Source organism: Bos javanicus, chromosome 7, assembly GCF_032452875.1.
Source record: "Bos javanicus breed banteng chromosome 7, ARS-OSU_banteng_1.0, whole genome shotgun sequence".
Lineage (NCBI taxonomy): Eukaryota > Metazoa > Chordata > Mammalia > Artiodactyla > Bovidae > Bos > Bos javanicus.
The window spans coordinates 72730804-72748141 of NC_083874.1; the positions used below are offsets into that span (position 1 = coordinate 72730804).

The following is a 17338-nucleotide window of genomic DNA, read 5'->3' on the forward strand; positions in this document are numbered from 1 at the left end:
AGGGATCGCACCCAGGTCTCCCGCATTGTAGGCATATTCTTTACAAGCTGAGCTACAAGGATAGCCCAAGTATACTGGAATGGGTAGCCTATCTCTTCTCCAGTGGGTCTTTCTGACCCAGGAATTGAACCAGGGTCTCCTGCATTGCAGTCAGACTCTTTACCAACTGAGCTAATAGGGACATATACATATACCCACACAAGCATATATATTATATAACAGCAACAATTTTAATCATCCACTAGGAAATACTTTTCTTAAACTAAGAGAAAACAAAATAAAGGTTTGTTTCTTTCCATATCCCTCTAATATTCCTGTGACCCAGAAGATTCACTCCTAGTGACATCAGGATCATGCTAGTGCTATGTACAGCCATGCTATATACAAGTACATTCACAAGCCAAGGAATGGCATGTCCTCATGGGTTTCTAGGCTTCTTCTCTGCAGACAAAGCCCATTTCAGTAACATCCAGTCCCCATTTTTGGGGCATCTGAAACAAGATACATATCTTTATTGGGAGCACAGCTGGTGTCTTCCCTGCTTTGCAACCCCTGGAGTCTCTGAACACACATCATTTCCACCACAGTCCTTTATATCTTCAGTTTTAGTTCTGTCACATTCAGCTCTCATTAGAGTGAAATCAATGGATATGAGGACAACTATGCACCCATTTCAATTTAGTTCAGTTCAATTGCTCAGTCATGTCCTTCTCTTTGTGACCCCATAGACTGCAGCACGCCAGGTCTCCCTGTCTATCACCAACTCCCAGAGTTTACTCAAACTCATGTCCATTGAGTTGGTGATGCCATCCAACCATCTCATCCTCTGTTGTCACCTTCTCTTCCTGCCTTCAATCTTTCCCAGCATCAGGGTCTTTTCAAATGAGTCAGTTCCTCACATCAGGTGGCCAAAGTATTGGAGTTTCAGCTTCAACATCAGTGCTTCCAATGAACATTCAGGACTGATTTCCTTTAGGAAGGACTGGATGGATCTCCTTGCAGTCCAAGGGACTCTCAAGAGTCTTCTCCAACACCACAGTTCAAAAGCATCGATTCTTCTTTGCTCAACTTTCTTTATAGTCCAACTCCCACATCCAAATATGACTACTGGAAAAACCATAGCCTTGACTAGATGGACCTTTGTTGGTAAAGTAATGTCTCTGCTTTTTAATATGCTGTCTAGGTGGTCATAACTTTTCTTCTAAGGAGTAAGCATCTTTTAATTTCATGGCTGCAGTCACCATCTGCAGTGATTTTGGAGCCCAAAAAAATAAAGTCTGCAACTGTTTACATTGTTTCTCCATCTATTTGCCATGAAGTGATGAGACCAGATGCCATGATCTTAATTTTCTGAATGTTGAGACTTTGGCCCACTTTTTCACTCTCCTCTTTCACTTTCATCAAGAGACTCTTTAGTTCCTCTTCACTTTCTGCCATAAGGGTGGTGTCATCTGCATATCTGAGGTTATTGATATTTCTCCCAGCAGTCTTGATTCCAGCTTGTGCTTCCTCCAGCCCATCGTTTCTCATTATGTACTCTGCATTTAAGTTAAATATACATGGTGACAATCAATGTATGGCTTTGATGTACTCCTTTTTCTATTTGGAACCAGTGTATTTTTCCATGTCCAGTTCTAGCTGTTGCTTCCTGACCTGCCTACAGATTTCTCAAGAGGCAGGTCAGGTGGTCTACTGGAGAAGGGAATGGCAAACCACTTCAGTATTGCTGCCTCGAGAACCCCATGAACAGTATGAAAAAGCAAAAAGATAGGACACTGAAAGATTAACTCCCCAGGTCGGTAGGTGACCAATATGCTACTGGAGATTAGTGGAGAAATAACTTCAGAAAGAATGAAGGGATGGAGCCAAAGCCAAAACACCACCCAGTTGCAGATGTGACTGGTGATGAAAGCAAGTTCCTATGCTGTTAAAGAGCAATATTGCATAGGAACTGGGAATGTTAGGTTCATGAATTAGCGCAAATTGGAACTGATCAAATAGGAGATGGCAAGAGTGAACATGGACATTTTAGGAATCAGCGAACTAAAATGGACTGGAATGGGTGAATTTAACTCAGATGACCATTATATCTACTACTGTGGGCAAGAATCCCTTAGAAGAAATGGAGTAGCCATCACAGTCAGCAAGAGTCTGAAATGCAGTACTTGGATGCAGTCTAAAAACGACAGAATGATTTCTGTTCATTTTCAAGGCAAACCATTCAAGATCACGGTAATCCAAGTCTATGCCCCGGCAAGTAATGCTGAAGAAGGTGAAGTTGAACGGTTGTATGAAGACCTATAAGACCTTCTAGAATTAACACCCCAAAAAGATGTCCTTTTCATTATAGGGGACTGGAATGCAAAAGTAGGAAGTCAATGGACCCATCTAACTGGTAGCTAATGAGACTTGCTGATTACAGGAATGTGATGAGTCAGTAATATTTGAGAAAAAGTTGGGCAGATTTTCTTTTCCTCTTTAAATGTTATCTAAAAATCAGCAAAATACAGCAGCAAAAAAAGTCCTGGATGATTTCCCAGGACTGCTAAATACACACTGCCTCAAGTATATATTTCTAAGGTCTAAAGAATGGTGTAATTCTGATTCTGTTATTTTTGGTTTGGATTTTACTTATTAATATTTGCTGACATCAGTCAGACTAAGATGGCTGCAAATCATGACTAAATGACTGCAAATGACTCCAGCAACAGCAGGAACAATAACAAGTGCTGGATTAGGAGTCAGGGAATTGAGATCAGCTTCGTGCTTTGCCATCAATTGTCTGTGTGACATTCGGCCCCATCACCTCCCTCTCTGAGCCTCTCTCTTCTCAGAGGGTGAACTTGAAGATGAGAGAAATTACTTCTAAAAAAATTCACCTTTAATATAAATAATTTTATTTATATGGAAAATGATGGTCAAGAAATTTCTTTTAAAAATTAATTACAGGGACTCCCCTAGTGGTCCAGTGGTTAAGACTGTGAGCATCCAATGCAAGGGGCACAAGTTCACTCCTGGTCAGGAAAACTAAGTTCTCACATCCCACATGATCCAAAATCACTGCGGATGGTGACTGCAACCATGGAATTAAAAGACACTTGCCCCTTGGAAGAAAAGCTATGACAAAACTAGACAGTATATTCAAAAGCTGAGGCATCACAAAGATGCATCTAGTCAAAACTGGTTTTTCCAGTAGTCATGTACAGATGTGAGAGCTGGACAATAAAGAAGGTAAAGCATCAAATAATTGATATTTTTGAACTATGGTGCTGGAAAAGACCCTTGAGAGTATCACGGACAGCAAGGAGATCATACCAGTCAGTACTAAAGGAAACCAACCATGAATAATTATTGGAAAAACACGTTGAAACTGAAGCTCCGATACTTTGGCCACCTGATGCAAAGAGCTGACTTACTGGAAAAGACCCTCATGATGGGAAAGACTGAGGATGAGAAGAACGGGGCAACAGAGGATAAGATGGTTGGATGGCATCACTGACTCAGTGGACATGAGTTTGAGCAAGCTCCAATAGTTGGTGATGGACAGGGAAGCCTGGTGTGCTACAGTTCATGGGGTCTCAAAGAGTTGGTTACAACTTAGTACATGAACAACAACTACAACAAGCCATTGCTGTTGTTGTGCTCAGTCATGTCCAACTCCCCACAACCCCATGAACTGCAGCCCACCAGGCTCCTCTGTCTGTGGAATTTTCCAGGCAAGAATATTGGAGTGGGTTGCCATTCCTAGGTTGGGTTGCCTAGTGGGTTGCATCTTCTTGACCTAGGGATCGAATCTGCATCTCTTGTGTTTCCTCTACTGGCAGGCAGATTCTTTACCACTGAGCCAACTGGGAAGCCCAACATGCCATATGCATGACCAAAAAAAAAAAAAAAGGCTTTAATTTTTTTTAATTAAAAAAATTTAAATTCAGCTCTTAGGGTGGATGTATGCTTTTCTTCCCATAGAGGTAGAGGTAGATTAAGGCAATTCTTTTCCTACTTAGAAGACTGATAAATCTAGAGTACAGGGTCTCACATCCTGGCCAAAAGAACCAATATTCTTACTAAAAATCTCTGTTATTCTTCTTGACAAAATGCATTCACTCAGTATATCTATGAAAATGAATTAAACCAATTAGGAAATCAAGTAAACAATTGATATATTAATGTTTAGTATACTATATTTCAGTATGAGATGGCTATTCAGTTATTCACTTGCCTAATATCTTGTGGTAAAGCTTTAGGAGTAGAGGGAGAAGATAAAATTAATAAACCTTGCCTGTCTAAATCCATTACAGGCTAACATTATCCTTTGCCATTTTCCCAATGACAGAACATACATAGCAGGAGGTGGTTGAATTACCTTCTGCTTCCTGCTGAATCTTTCTTTAAGAATGTGAACCTTTAATCAGAAGTGACATGTTTCTGACCTAATGTTACATATGGGAGGTGTATAGACATATGAAGTCAAGGGCTCCTCCCTCATTCCAAAAGACAAACAGCTATTTTTAGATGGGTCAGAAGAGTAAGAAAGTCAGTCCTTCCATAAGAACTGTCCTAATCTGTATCAGTACATCCCCTGAGCCATTTATTTAAACAATGATACCACAAGATACAGCAGCACAAGTTCAACATTATAAATTGTGTTGGAAAAAGCTTTGCCTGTCATTAAAATAGTGAGTAAATTTGAAATAGTCCTTCATTTTATAGCAACAACCACATATGTCACCTTATATCAAAACCACAAACCATATCCTATATTGGATAAAGAAATATATCCCAAATGTGTCTTATAATGGTTAAATAATGATAGTCAGCAGAGCTTTATTGACATGATAATCATTTCTATAGAAAAATTATTCATTGTTAAAGAAAAAATAAGGTCACAAAGTCATATGTATAATATGAATCTGTTTTATGATAAACTACCTATAGGCTTTTAATGAGAAAAATATCTAGAAGAGTATGAAGCAAGGTACAGGTATGATTAACTCTGGGTGGTAGAATTAAGGCTTCAAAATTTGTTTAACAATAATTATGTAACATTGTATAACAGGAAATGGGTTTTGTTTTTTTTGTTGTTGAACAGTTTTAACAATGTGCTAAAAATGCTTAAGATATAATGTTAATGACTTAGCATAAATAATATGCAGTCCAATTGGGATTCAGATTTCAAATTTTAATAAATATATACATTTTTACATTCACAAAAAATGCCATTAGTGTATAATTCAGGTTTTCTTGTATACCTGAATGCACTGATTTTGTTTTTGCTTTCTTAATGAATCAGGAGATTTTTTTCAAGATGATAACTATGATTGCTAAAGCACATCAGTATCACTTAAAATACTGCTTTATATAAAGTAACATGGGAGTCTTAAACTATGTATAGATTACAAGATCACACGTATTAAGATTTGAGGAGCTAAAATAAAATTTAGAAATAATTTAAAGGAATGATTATAAGAACCACTAAATAAGCCTGGCACGCTGCAGTCTATAGGGGTGGCAAAGAGTTAGACACGACTGAGCAACCAAACTGAAACCTAAGATTAGAATGCAGATCTCCTGATTCTCTGATCAGAGTAATTATTCATTAGATTTCTGAAATCTAGTAAATGACTTCTATTTTAAATAAATATTAAGTTGGTGCAAAAGTAATTTCAATTTTACATTGTTGAACTTTGCCATTTCATACTAGAATACATTATTAAATAAATGTGGTTATGTTATACATCATTTTAATGTGCATGTCATGCTTTATTTTTTTTAGTAGAGTTATTATTTGCTGTTTACAAGTATTTTAGACTATGGAAATGATGCTAGAAGAAAAGCAAATTTGAACTATTTTCTTACCCAGGTTCATAATGGATCATAAGGCAATGGAGACAACTCTCAGTATCAACCAGCATTTGGCCCAGGAACTGCTAATGAACACACAGTGCAGTTCAAGAACTTTACAAAGGAGACTAGAACGTTGAAGATGAGAAGCACAGTGACTGGCCATCAGAAGTTGACAATGACCAACTGAGAATATCTTCAATGCTGATTCTCTTACAACTACACAAAAAGTTGCCCAAGAACTCAATATTAACCATTCTAGAATCATTAGACATTTGAAGCAAACTGGAAATGCTTGATAAGAGGGTACCTCATGAGCTGATCTCAAGTCAAAAAAATTGTTGTTTTGAAGTGTCATCTTCTCTTATTTTATGCAACTACAGTGAGCCACTTCTTGATCTGATTGTGATGTGCAATAAAAAGTGGATTTTCTATGACAACCAGCAATGACCAGCTCAGTGGTTGGACCAAGAAGGAGCTCCAAAGCATTTCCCACAGTCAAAATAGCACCAAAACAGGATCACGGACACTGTTTGGTGGTCTGCTGCCCGTCTGATCCCCTATAGCTTTCTGAATTCCTGTGAAACCATTACATCTGAGAAGTATGCTCAGCACATCAATGAGATGCACCAAAAGCTGCAACACCTGCAGCCAGCATCGGTCAACAGAAAGGGCCCTATTCCTTTCCACAACAATGCCTGACCACGTGTCGTTCAAAAGTTGAAAAAACTGGGTTACAAAGTTTTGCCTCATCTGCCGTATTCGCCTGACATCTAGCCAACTGACTACCACTTTTTCAGGCATCTCAACAACATTTTGCAGGGAAAATACTTCCATATCCAACAGGAGGCAGAAAATGCTTTCCAACAGTTCAACAAATCCTGAAACATGGATTTTTATGTTACAGGAATAAACAAACTTATTTCTCATTGGCAAAAAAGCATTGATTGTAATGGTTCCTATTTTGATTAATAAAGATGTATTTAAGTCTAGTTATAATGACTTAAAATTCAGGGTCCAGAATCATAATTACTTTTGCACCAACCTAGTAACAGTCTAAATTACACCTATGTAACATTCTTTATGAAGTGATGTCAACATCAGATTAATCTGATTTTCACTTGCTTTAGTTGGACTCATCAGCAGAAATTCTGTATTTTCTATGCCATTTTTCCTTGAAGTGTTCTGAAAATAATTTGATTAGGCAAATTTTATCTTGGTATTAAATATAAGTAATCTATTGAAATATTTGCTTTATAAATTGCTAGGAATTCTTTTGCTTAGACAGTGAAAAGTCTGTTGTCACTACTTCTACAGCTGGGCTAATCCCAAGAAAATATTCTTCTTATCTCCAGCCGTATCTCAAAGAAATATATAAATAGTATCATAAAAGAAAAGAGGTATTTTATTTTATGATCACACTGGCATAACTGAGTTATCAACTAGCCAAGAATGAAGGTATGAATCTTTACTTAAGGATATTGTTACTCTTTAGTCATAAACTATAAACTTGGACTTGAAAAATAACATTACTCATCACTTTTATACTTTCAATAACGTTTAAAAAACAGATGCTTGATAAGACATGATGAGAATAAAAAGAAAGGCCTGATTTAAGAGAAAATATACAATGCTTAATTACATGAAAATTAGAGTGCATGCCACAAACGAGACACTGGGCCTGTGGCTACAGGACACTTTTTAAAGGCTGTCATGACCACGTTGGTCTCAAGCCAGGCACCTAGCCTCCTTTTTCTTCATCTCAGGCTGCCAAAGCAATGGCTGGAGATAATTGGCTCCACTGTAGTTTTTTGATCTCAAAATGGTTTGACAATACTCTTAGTATTTTAGTAGTTCCCTTTTTCATATTAGACATGTCTGACCTAGACCTTTCCCATTCTCTGCAACTGACTTCCTCATTTCTGCTCCTCTTGTTCTTTTTGTTCAAGATAAAGGAGTGTCTTCAAAGAATCATGGAAAGATACCTGGGGTAAAGTTCTACAATATAAAACTACTGCCTTGATAGCTAAAGCTTTCTCTGTTCTAGCCTTTTGTTTATTTATCAAATATCCACAGCATTCATTTCTTTATCAAATATTAAGTAACATGGCATACTTATTATCTACAAATTACTATGCTACTCCAAATATTTAACTTCATTTTCCAGCCTGATGTCATAATATCATTTTTTTTTAATATTTATTAATCTCATTTGATTCAGAAGATGACTGGGTTATTAAAATGACATTATTTATCCCCCACCTTTTTTATTTATGAGGAAATTAAAATCTGAAGATGCTTAAGGCTAAATAAGAGGTCAAAGACAAAAGCCCAAGCTAAAACACAAGTTCTATTGCCATAATACTTTGTTAAGGAAATTGGTTGCACTGAGCAATTGTGTCTCTGCACAGCATCAGAACTCTGTGCTTCTAAAATGATAATCAACCTGAAGAGTAACGGAATAACAGAGTAAGCTGCTCATCCATTCTTTTGGCAATGGGGAAACAAAATCCAATAAGAATAAAAAAATGTTAATGGCCAACCTACAAAAACAGCAATAACAACAACAATCAGGGCTTTCCCGGGGACTCAGACAGTAAAGAATCTGCCTGCAACATAGAAGACCTGGGTTTGATCTCTGGATCGGGAAGATCACAGCCTGGTTGTCTGGAATCAAGGACCCTACCCACTGAGTACACATCCTCTAAGGTGAGATGACCTTGTTTTCACACACAGCTACTAAAAATACATGTCACATATAGGTAATTCTCTACTTCTAAGCGATGAGAAATACCATTTTCTGGCTGCAGACTTCTAAATCTTGAGTGCTATTTCCTAGATAATAGAACCAGAGATGCCAAGGCCATTTTTCTTTTCCAAATTTTATCACGAAAAATTTCAAACCTGAACACAATTTGAAAGAACAGCATGACAAACACCTGTATGAAAGTGAAAGTGAAAGTTGCTCAGCTGTGTCTGACTCTCTGTGACCCCATGGACAACACAGTCCATGGAATTCTCCAGACTAGAATACTAGAATGGGTAGCCTTTCCCTTCTTCAGGGGATCTTCCCAACCCAGGAATTGAACCCAGGTCTCCCACATTGCAGGTGGATTCTTTACCAGCTGAACCACCAGGGAAGCCCAAGCACCTGTATATCCACCATGAAATTAAACAAACATTAATATTCTTTATACTATATTATCTTCAATATGTTTTAATACCTAAAAATTTCACTAAGGAAACTTTACAAGAGGCATACTCAGATCCTCTGAATGACTTCAGTGACTTCCCCTCTAGTCCCCTCACCCTCGCCAATTTTTGTACATCTCAACAGAAGAAACACATAAATCCTTAAAGGATTTTGCCTTGAACATGCATGACATTCAGCCCAGAGGATTTGTTCTACCCAATTTCCTCATCACTGCCTTGATATTTAAAGCCTTCCTTCTACCAGTTTTCTATATTTAGGTTCCCTTTCAGCTCTCCTTATTCCAACTGATGAACCTTGCCTTTATTGATTTCTTTACAATGATATTTTCTATGCCCCAAGATTCCACACACCAAAAATCATCCCTTTGTAAACTGGGATTGGCGTGAATCTCAGAACCTAAACGTGAACCTTCCACAGATGACTCAGGACCATAGTTCTTTAGGGACTTATTGTATCAGTCAGAACAAAGTCTGTATCTGTGGATCAATGCAAGCTATTCCCATCTCACTTATTCTTTACCTTCCTTTTTTTCCTTTGCATGCTCTCAGGTGATTTCTACTATTCTTTACTTCCACTTGCAAGTACCTAAGGAGTAGGACAGAATGATAATAAAGAGCAACATCTTTGTATTCATACAATCATGCTCTCCTGGGCAGGAGCTGTGTAACTTGGTATACAAGTTCCAGAGCTTCTTCATGTAAGAAGGAAAAAACAATCAGCCAACAAACCAACAGTGCCCACTTTGTAGGAATTAAAGTTAATATTAAATGAGATTATATAAGGAATGTTCTGGCACAGTGCCAAGTACAGGCTAAATCCTTTAATGAGTACTAACTACTAATATTAATACTATTACTATTCTAAATGCTGTTGGAAGTCAGTCACTACTGAACATAGATACAAGTTAAATTTTTTAGCAAACTAAGGACTGAAGTCAGGGTGTAGAACGACTGAGGTCAGGGGGTAGGTAAGTAGCAGGAGGAATTAAGCAGATCTGAATCAACCCAGCAGTAGTGATTTTAATTGAGTTCCTTTCACTTATTTATTGAAAAAATGAAACTTCTGCTGTTAAAAAGGGATATCCAGCCTGCATCAAATTTCAGCCATGAAATAAATTGTTCTATCAGCTGAAAACTAGAAAGAGATATATACAAATTTCCTGAAAAACCTCTTACCAATTTCATATTCAGAACTAACTATACAATTGATAGAACAATCACAATCTATGAGCCTTCTTCAAGTAGAAATGTTAATTTTATGGACATCAGATGTGTTCAGGAACTTGCATATATTGTTGACAGTCCTTGCTGGAAGCAGGGCTGAGAGAGTGATGATTTACAGCAATGGCATCCAGTTGGTCTTGATAAGAATGAACAGCCACCACCTTTTTTGTCTGATTATTGGCTTAGTGCCTTAAAGAAGCCATATTTATCACCTGTGCTGGCCCCCTCTTTCCCTCTCAATTGTACAGACGTTCTGATTGCTGATTTTTCCCACCCATTCAACTTTGAATATGTGCATTCAGAATTCATTGACAATCTTCATTTAGTTTACTTATAGTGTAGGTGCTTTGTCAATGCGGGGTATAACAGAGAACATAACTGGTTCTCTGTTCTAAATGTGGGTATTGTCAGGAAAAACGAAGAGGGCAAGATGATTTCCACATGATTGCTGTGAAGATCTGCTGGGCAAATGCATCCAGCACTGGGTCAGATGCTTTGCCAAAACTTGCCACCCCCTCTGAATTAGTAACTTATTTCTGTGCCTCTCTCTGCCTTCTTCAGGATTCTGACTTCTCTCAAACATGTGAATTACAACCTCCACTGCCCGTGTGATCACCATCTTATCAAGGTCTTTGTGTTGCCTTATGTTTTGTAATGGATTCCACAATATATATGCTAAGACAATTATTTCCATAAGTCCATTCAAATGCCACCACTTTGGTGGAGTCTGCAGACACTGCCAGTTAACTTGTTTTATTTTTCCTCTGTTTCCCTTTTTCCATAAGGCTTGTATGTGAGCAGTGCCTGTATCCGATGCATCTCTTTACTTTCAATGGCTGATGGAGTACAAACATGCTCTCTCTTTGCTTCACTCTCTCCCTCCCTTGATAAACAAATACTATTCTCTCTACAAACAGGATAAACAAAGAAGCTGGCTTATAAGGATCTAAGACAATGAACCAATCAGGACGCTGAATACAGCAGAGTAGACAGGAACAATGCCAGAGAGAGAGGCATCCTAGGCTAACAGTTATGAGCTCTGGCTCTGAACTTAGAACAGGACTGGGATCCCATTTTCACTGTTTACTTCTCTGTGATCTTAGACAAGCTATACCAGCCTTCATTTGAAATAAAGACCGTAACAGTTTTAACTTATGAGGTTGTTGCAAGTCATCATAACTGTAATAACACATGGAGTGTACTAACTAATGTCTGACCCCTGACAAGTTTGTTCAATAAATGAATAACAATATTGTTATTATCATCATTATTGTGATAAAGTCATCAAGTGTTCATGTAAAACAGAATATATCAGACACATTGAACATTACAAAATATTGTTTTTTTCCCCAATAATGCAGAGGAATTCTTTACCCTGAGATGTTTTCAAAGTAAGACAGGTATCTTTTTTCTTCATCATTTTCCAGGAAAATAAACTTGTGTTATAGAAGAAACTCATATTTCACAACTTATCCACCAAAGAGAGCAGAGCATTGCAATCCTTTTCTGCTATAAAAGTGCATTTAATAGTGTCAATTCACTATTAACAAACATGAGATGATGGCTTTATTTATTTGCAAGTCTGATTACTCCTTGGAGATGAGAGGACACAGAAAGCCTTCGTGTCCTTAGAAGGCCAGACTCAGTTCACAGAGCTCAGAAACAATTCAGGAAACAGAGCATCTGCCACATTCAAACAAGTATTGGGCATTCATAACTTTTTTCCACTTTAAAGAAACCCCATGTGTAAGCTATTTTAATATTGCTTATCCCTACCTCTTAAAGAAAGCAGCTTTAGGATCAGCAGCTGATATTGGAAGATAATTCAGAAAAAAACTTAGGCTTAGCTGGGGATAAGTCCCTTTGTAAACATGCTACCCTAAGCTCTCAGATGTCTATTGAATAGGAGGTTTAACTGCTTATCAGCAGAATTAAAGGAGGACTCAGGAAAATAGCACAATATTCCCCTTCAATAAAGAGCAGAAAGTATTGTGCTCAGGAAAAGTTCAATTTTGAAACGGTCACTACAGACCTGAGGCCATAAAGGACTGTCCCATCTGGATGCAGGCGGATCATACGGTTCTTGACGGTCACTCCATGCACAAATGACTTCTTATCGTTCAAGAAGTAAGTATCAGGCACCCAGAGTTGGTCTGCCACTCTGTTGTCCAGAGTCAAGTTTAAAGGTATTACGTTATAGGACAGCCTCTTATCTCTCCAAGCTTGCTGAAAGTACATTGTCAAGGTATAATCCTGTGAAATTGAGAAGATAAAAAAAAAAAAAAAAAATTGGTTATTTTGTACCTAAATGGAATTGGGAGATAAGCAAACACTTGAGTATTCACAAGAAAATATATCCAACCAAATACTATAAACATATACTATTTACAAATTCAGTTCAGTTCAGTCACTCAGTCATGTCTGAATCTGCAACCTCATGGACTGCAGCACGCCATGCTTCCCTGCCCATCATCAACTCACGGAGCTTGCTCAAACTTGTGTCAAATTCACATATTGGCAAATATTAATTTACTAAATCCATTCTAACTCAGCCCATACTATGCACTGGGCACCACAATAAGTACAAAAGTGAAGAGAGCACATTCTTTTGAAATTTGCTATATATTACTCAGGAAAAGAGCTTCCCTTGTGGCTTAACTGGTAAAGGATCTGTCTGCAATGAGGGAGACCTGGGTTTGATCCCTGGGTTGGGAAGATCCCCTAGAGAAAGAAAAGGCTCCCCACTCCAGTATTCTTGTCTGGAGAATTCTATACAGTCCATGGGGTTGCAAAGAGTCAGACATGACTCTGAGTGACTTTCACTCACTCAGGAAGAAAGATGGTAAGGAATAATTATTTAGTAAGTAATTTGTCTTTCTAAAAGAGGGTACTCAGGATTGCTTTTGGTGGGAAATAAATACAATTGCAAAAAATGGTCAATTAATTACAGTAGTAATTATAACAGTTTATATGAAAATCTGTATCTGTCTAATCAAGGTGTGCTTCCTACTGGAGGTATCATTTATATTGAGACATTGCATATACCTTTCTACCTATCAAACAATATAAGTTCAGTTAGTATTTCACTCAGTTCAGTTCAGTTCAGTGGCTCAGTCGTGTCCGACTTTTGCGACCCCATGAATCACAGCACACCAGGCCTCCCTGTCCATCACCAACTACCGGAGTTCACTCAAACTCACGTCCATTGAGTCGGTGATGCCATCCAGCCATCTCATCCTCTGTCATCCCCTAATTTTAGAAATTCTGGATCATCAGACGAGTCTCCTTACTTTGGAGAAACAGTGGTTGTTATAAATTGAGCACTGGAGTCCCAGGCTCCAGAATTTCCTAACTATTTCTAGGACATAAATTTACATAACTTTTTACTTCAGTTCCATTAACTATAAATGGGGCTTTTAATATATCTTTGATCTATCAAAAGATTATTATGACAATTAAATGTGTAACTCAAATGTAATCTATGAACTACAGAAAGCTATATATTATGAATAAAGGACTTACATACATCTCGTGACGTGTTTTCTCCCTTAGCGGCTCATGGCTTCAATGTAATTGCTCTCTCACCCTCATTTGAATGACTAAATGAAGGACTAAGTATTCATTTGAAAAGGATAATTACCATTCTATTTTAAAATCAGTTCACAATGCCCTACTTGAGGGCTTAAAAAAACACAAAACTAGAATCAAGTATTAATCATCTCTGCAACCTCAAAGCCAGCACAGTCCTAGGGCACAAATAATGAATGAATGAATGAATCAATGTTCAATAAACTAAGTCTATTGGATTTCTGCACATACCTGATTACTCTTTTGGATAAAATACACACTTCAATCTCTGTGAAGTCCCTGAGTTTCTCCAACCCTTGCTGAGATTTCTACATGCTAATATGGCTATTGAATTTTAGAATATGACTTACAAGTTATTACCTGATAAAAGCATTAAACAGTTTCATAGGAAAAGTATAATCCTCTGGCAAAAAATTTAAATATTTTTCCTGGTTTCACAAACATACAAATTTTTATCTCATTTAGGAGTCAGTATGGAGCTGACTTCTGAATGAGAAGTACCGAATCAAATTAATATTCTAACAGAAGAATATTAATATCATAAAGGGAGTCAGGCAATACTGAATGACTAACACCCCTACACAAAAGATATGCCACCAACTCAATGAACATGAATTTGAGCAAACTCTGGGAGATAGTGAGGGACAGAGAAGCCAGGGTGCAGTCCATGGTATCGCAGAGTCGGACACGATCTAGAGACTGAACAACAAAAGTATATTAAATAATTGTAGGTGAAATTTTCTTCAGTGTGTTACTTTAGTCAGTGCTTTGAACTGTTTCATCACACTCTAATTCTTAATAAAGAATTAGTCTGAGTATCTCTAGCATAGCATATTGATTTATAATAAAAGCAAAGTTGAAGATATGAATTATATAACTAGAGAACAGAAAATGGATCAGACACATTTTTATACATCTCTGTGTAAAAAATGGCCTAAAAACTTGGCCATAAATAAAACAAACAATTTATGGTGTGCTCGAGAGAACACACTTAGTGATTTCTAATTCTTAGACATAAAATGGAAAATTTGATTATTATCTCTATTAGAAGATAAAGGTACATAAGCCCTCTAAAGATTTAGGGGAGATAACACAGTTTGGAAGGTGCTGGGGTTTATCAGTCAGCTGAGATGTGTTAGGACACAGGAAATTGTATTTTCTTTGGGGCTAAATAAATGGTGATATTGTGAGATCTTGAGTCATATGCTAACTCCTGTTATTTGTCAGCAAGGCAATGCCTGCTAAGAAATGCTCCCAGACAGACCCTGGTGATTCTGCTAACTGTCACATCAATTTTCATTTATTTTAGTTTTAAATGACACATTAAGACACTGTCAAGAAAAGAAGAAGTTCCTGAATCAAAATAAAAGCTATTGGACATAGAAGGAAGGAAAGGTTCTATGTTCTATGCTTTCTCTCCCGGGTCCTCATGCCCCTAGAATGAATGCTCTGAGCTTTCATGTAGAAAACATACCCTTTACACCCATCCAACAAGCCTGCTTTCAGGAAGTTGTCTCAGAGTTGGTTCACTCAAAATGAAAAAAAAAAAAAAAGTAAATCACTTCTGGGTGCTCCATAGTTCATGGCATCACCAAGCAAGAAGGACTCAGATAATCATAATCAAAACTAAAACCAATGAACTTTCAATGCTGAACAAAATGGAGTATGCCTACTACAAGCTCTCTTTCCCACTAATCACAACTAACCATCCTGGAAAGAATTAAAAAGCTACTACCTAAGGACGGTGCAAAATAAAATCTAGTAGGCAGACTGGCAGAGAATCAAAATGTGAAGAAAACCTGTTACAATGGTGAGCTTCTTATTTGTTTTGTTTTTTCTTCCTTTTATCTTCTTAAAGTAATACACACTCACACAAACACAGCCAAAGTATAAATAAATGGAGAGATATACCAAGTTCCTGGATTTGAAGAAATGAGCATTTTTAAGATGTCAATTCTTCTCAAATTGCTCTATAGATGAAATTTAATCTCAATTAATATTTGAGTAGGATTTCTGTAGATATGCTGATTCTAAAATTTATATGGCAAACAAAGGAATAAGAATAAGCAAAACAGTTTCAAAGGAAAAGAATAAAATTGGAGGATTCACACTATCTGATTTCTAGACCTACTAGGAAACTACATTAAGACAGTATGACAGTGGAGTAATGATAGAAACAGAGATCAATAAAACAGTAGAATCTACAAAGAAACCCACATAAATATACTCAAAGATTTCTGAAGAAGGTAAAATGGTAGTAGATTTGAGAAGGCATAAAATTTTTAGCAAATAATGTGAATCAACTGGAGCATGCAAATGTAAATAAATGATTAAATAAGCAAATAAACAAGGAAACACGTAAGCAAGATAGATGTCTAAGATCTCGCTTCTGAGTATGAGACCCACAAATTCACTGTCGCATATGTGAAATTTGTAAACGTGACATGTCCACATCCCCAAAGTAAGTGTTCTCCAAACTTTAAAAATGTCTAAGTAATTATGTTAAAACAAAAGCACAACTGACCATTTCAATTGCTGATGATGATTCAGAGCAACTAAAACTGCAATGGCAGGTGGGAATACAAATAGTCAACCACCTGGACAATTTCTTATAACGTTAACAGACATTTGACACACAAGGCAGCAAACCCACTCCTGAGCACGTGTTGAAAGCAGCTCCTGATACGTGCAACATCATCACTGGTTTTCAGAGAATGTTAAGTCAAAGAAGCAAGATTAAAAAAAAAAATACATAATGTATGATTCCATTTACATGATATTTTGGAAAAACTTAGGGACCAAGAATAGATGAGAGCTTATCTGGGATTTGAGATGGAGGAGAGCGTGACCACAAAGGGACAGAATGAAGGAATGATTTGGGGTAGCAGAACTGCTCTGCATCTTAACTGCAGTGGTGGTTAACAACTTTAGATGAGTTAACTCATAGAATGATACACCAAAATGAGTGCATTTTCTGTATGTAAATTTAAAAAATAAAATTTAAAACTGCTTGAGTAAAAACAAACAAGCCCATGATCTCTAAGATAAGACACACTCAGGTTCTTACTCAGGTATTTTCATGTCCCTCTGTTGTAACCCTGGTTGAGGTGAAGGAGTCTCTGTTTCCAACTCAAAAGAAGAAAGTCAAGCTAATTAACTTAGAAATTGGGGTAAAAAAGAGCTGTTTTGACATCTGGAGACAAGAGAGCCATGCTACAAAATAAGTCACCTAATGCGTACCAGGCAACATGATACCTCATCAGCCTTCCACTAAGCGGTTACAGATCAGTTCCCCATGTGTACAATGAGACAACTGAACTAGGGAATTTTCAAGTCCATTTCTAGGAATAATATAATTCCATTCTAAGATATGCTTATACTTGTATTCAAATGCTTTTGCTTTTCAAAATCTCCTAAATATCTAAAATACTTTTATAATTAATTCTTGCTATTTTGGGAATCCATTTCTAAT

General features: G+C 37.1%; 1 protein-coding gene across 2 annotated transcripts in view; it reads right to left on the reverse strand.

Annotated features, from left to right (window-relative positions):
* Positions 1–17338, reverse strand: part of GABRB2 (gamma-aminobutyric acid type A receptor subunit beta2) — a 288802-nt gene that overhangs the window by 163550 nt on the left and 107914 nt on the right. For both annotated transcript variants that reach the window (XM_061424253.1, XM_061424252.1), the window contains exon 4: positions 12311–12531. In XM_061424253.1, the coding sequence (XP_061280237.1) occupies positions 12311–12531 (221 nt within the window). The remainder of the gene's footprint in view (positions 1–12310; positions 12532–17338) is intronic.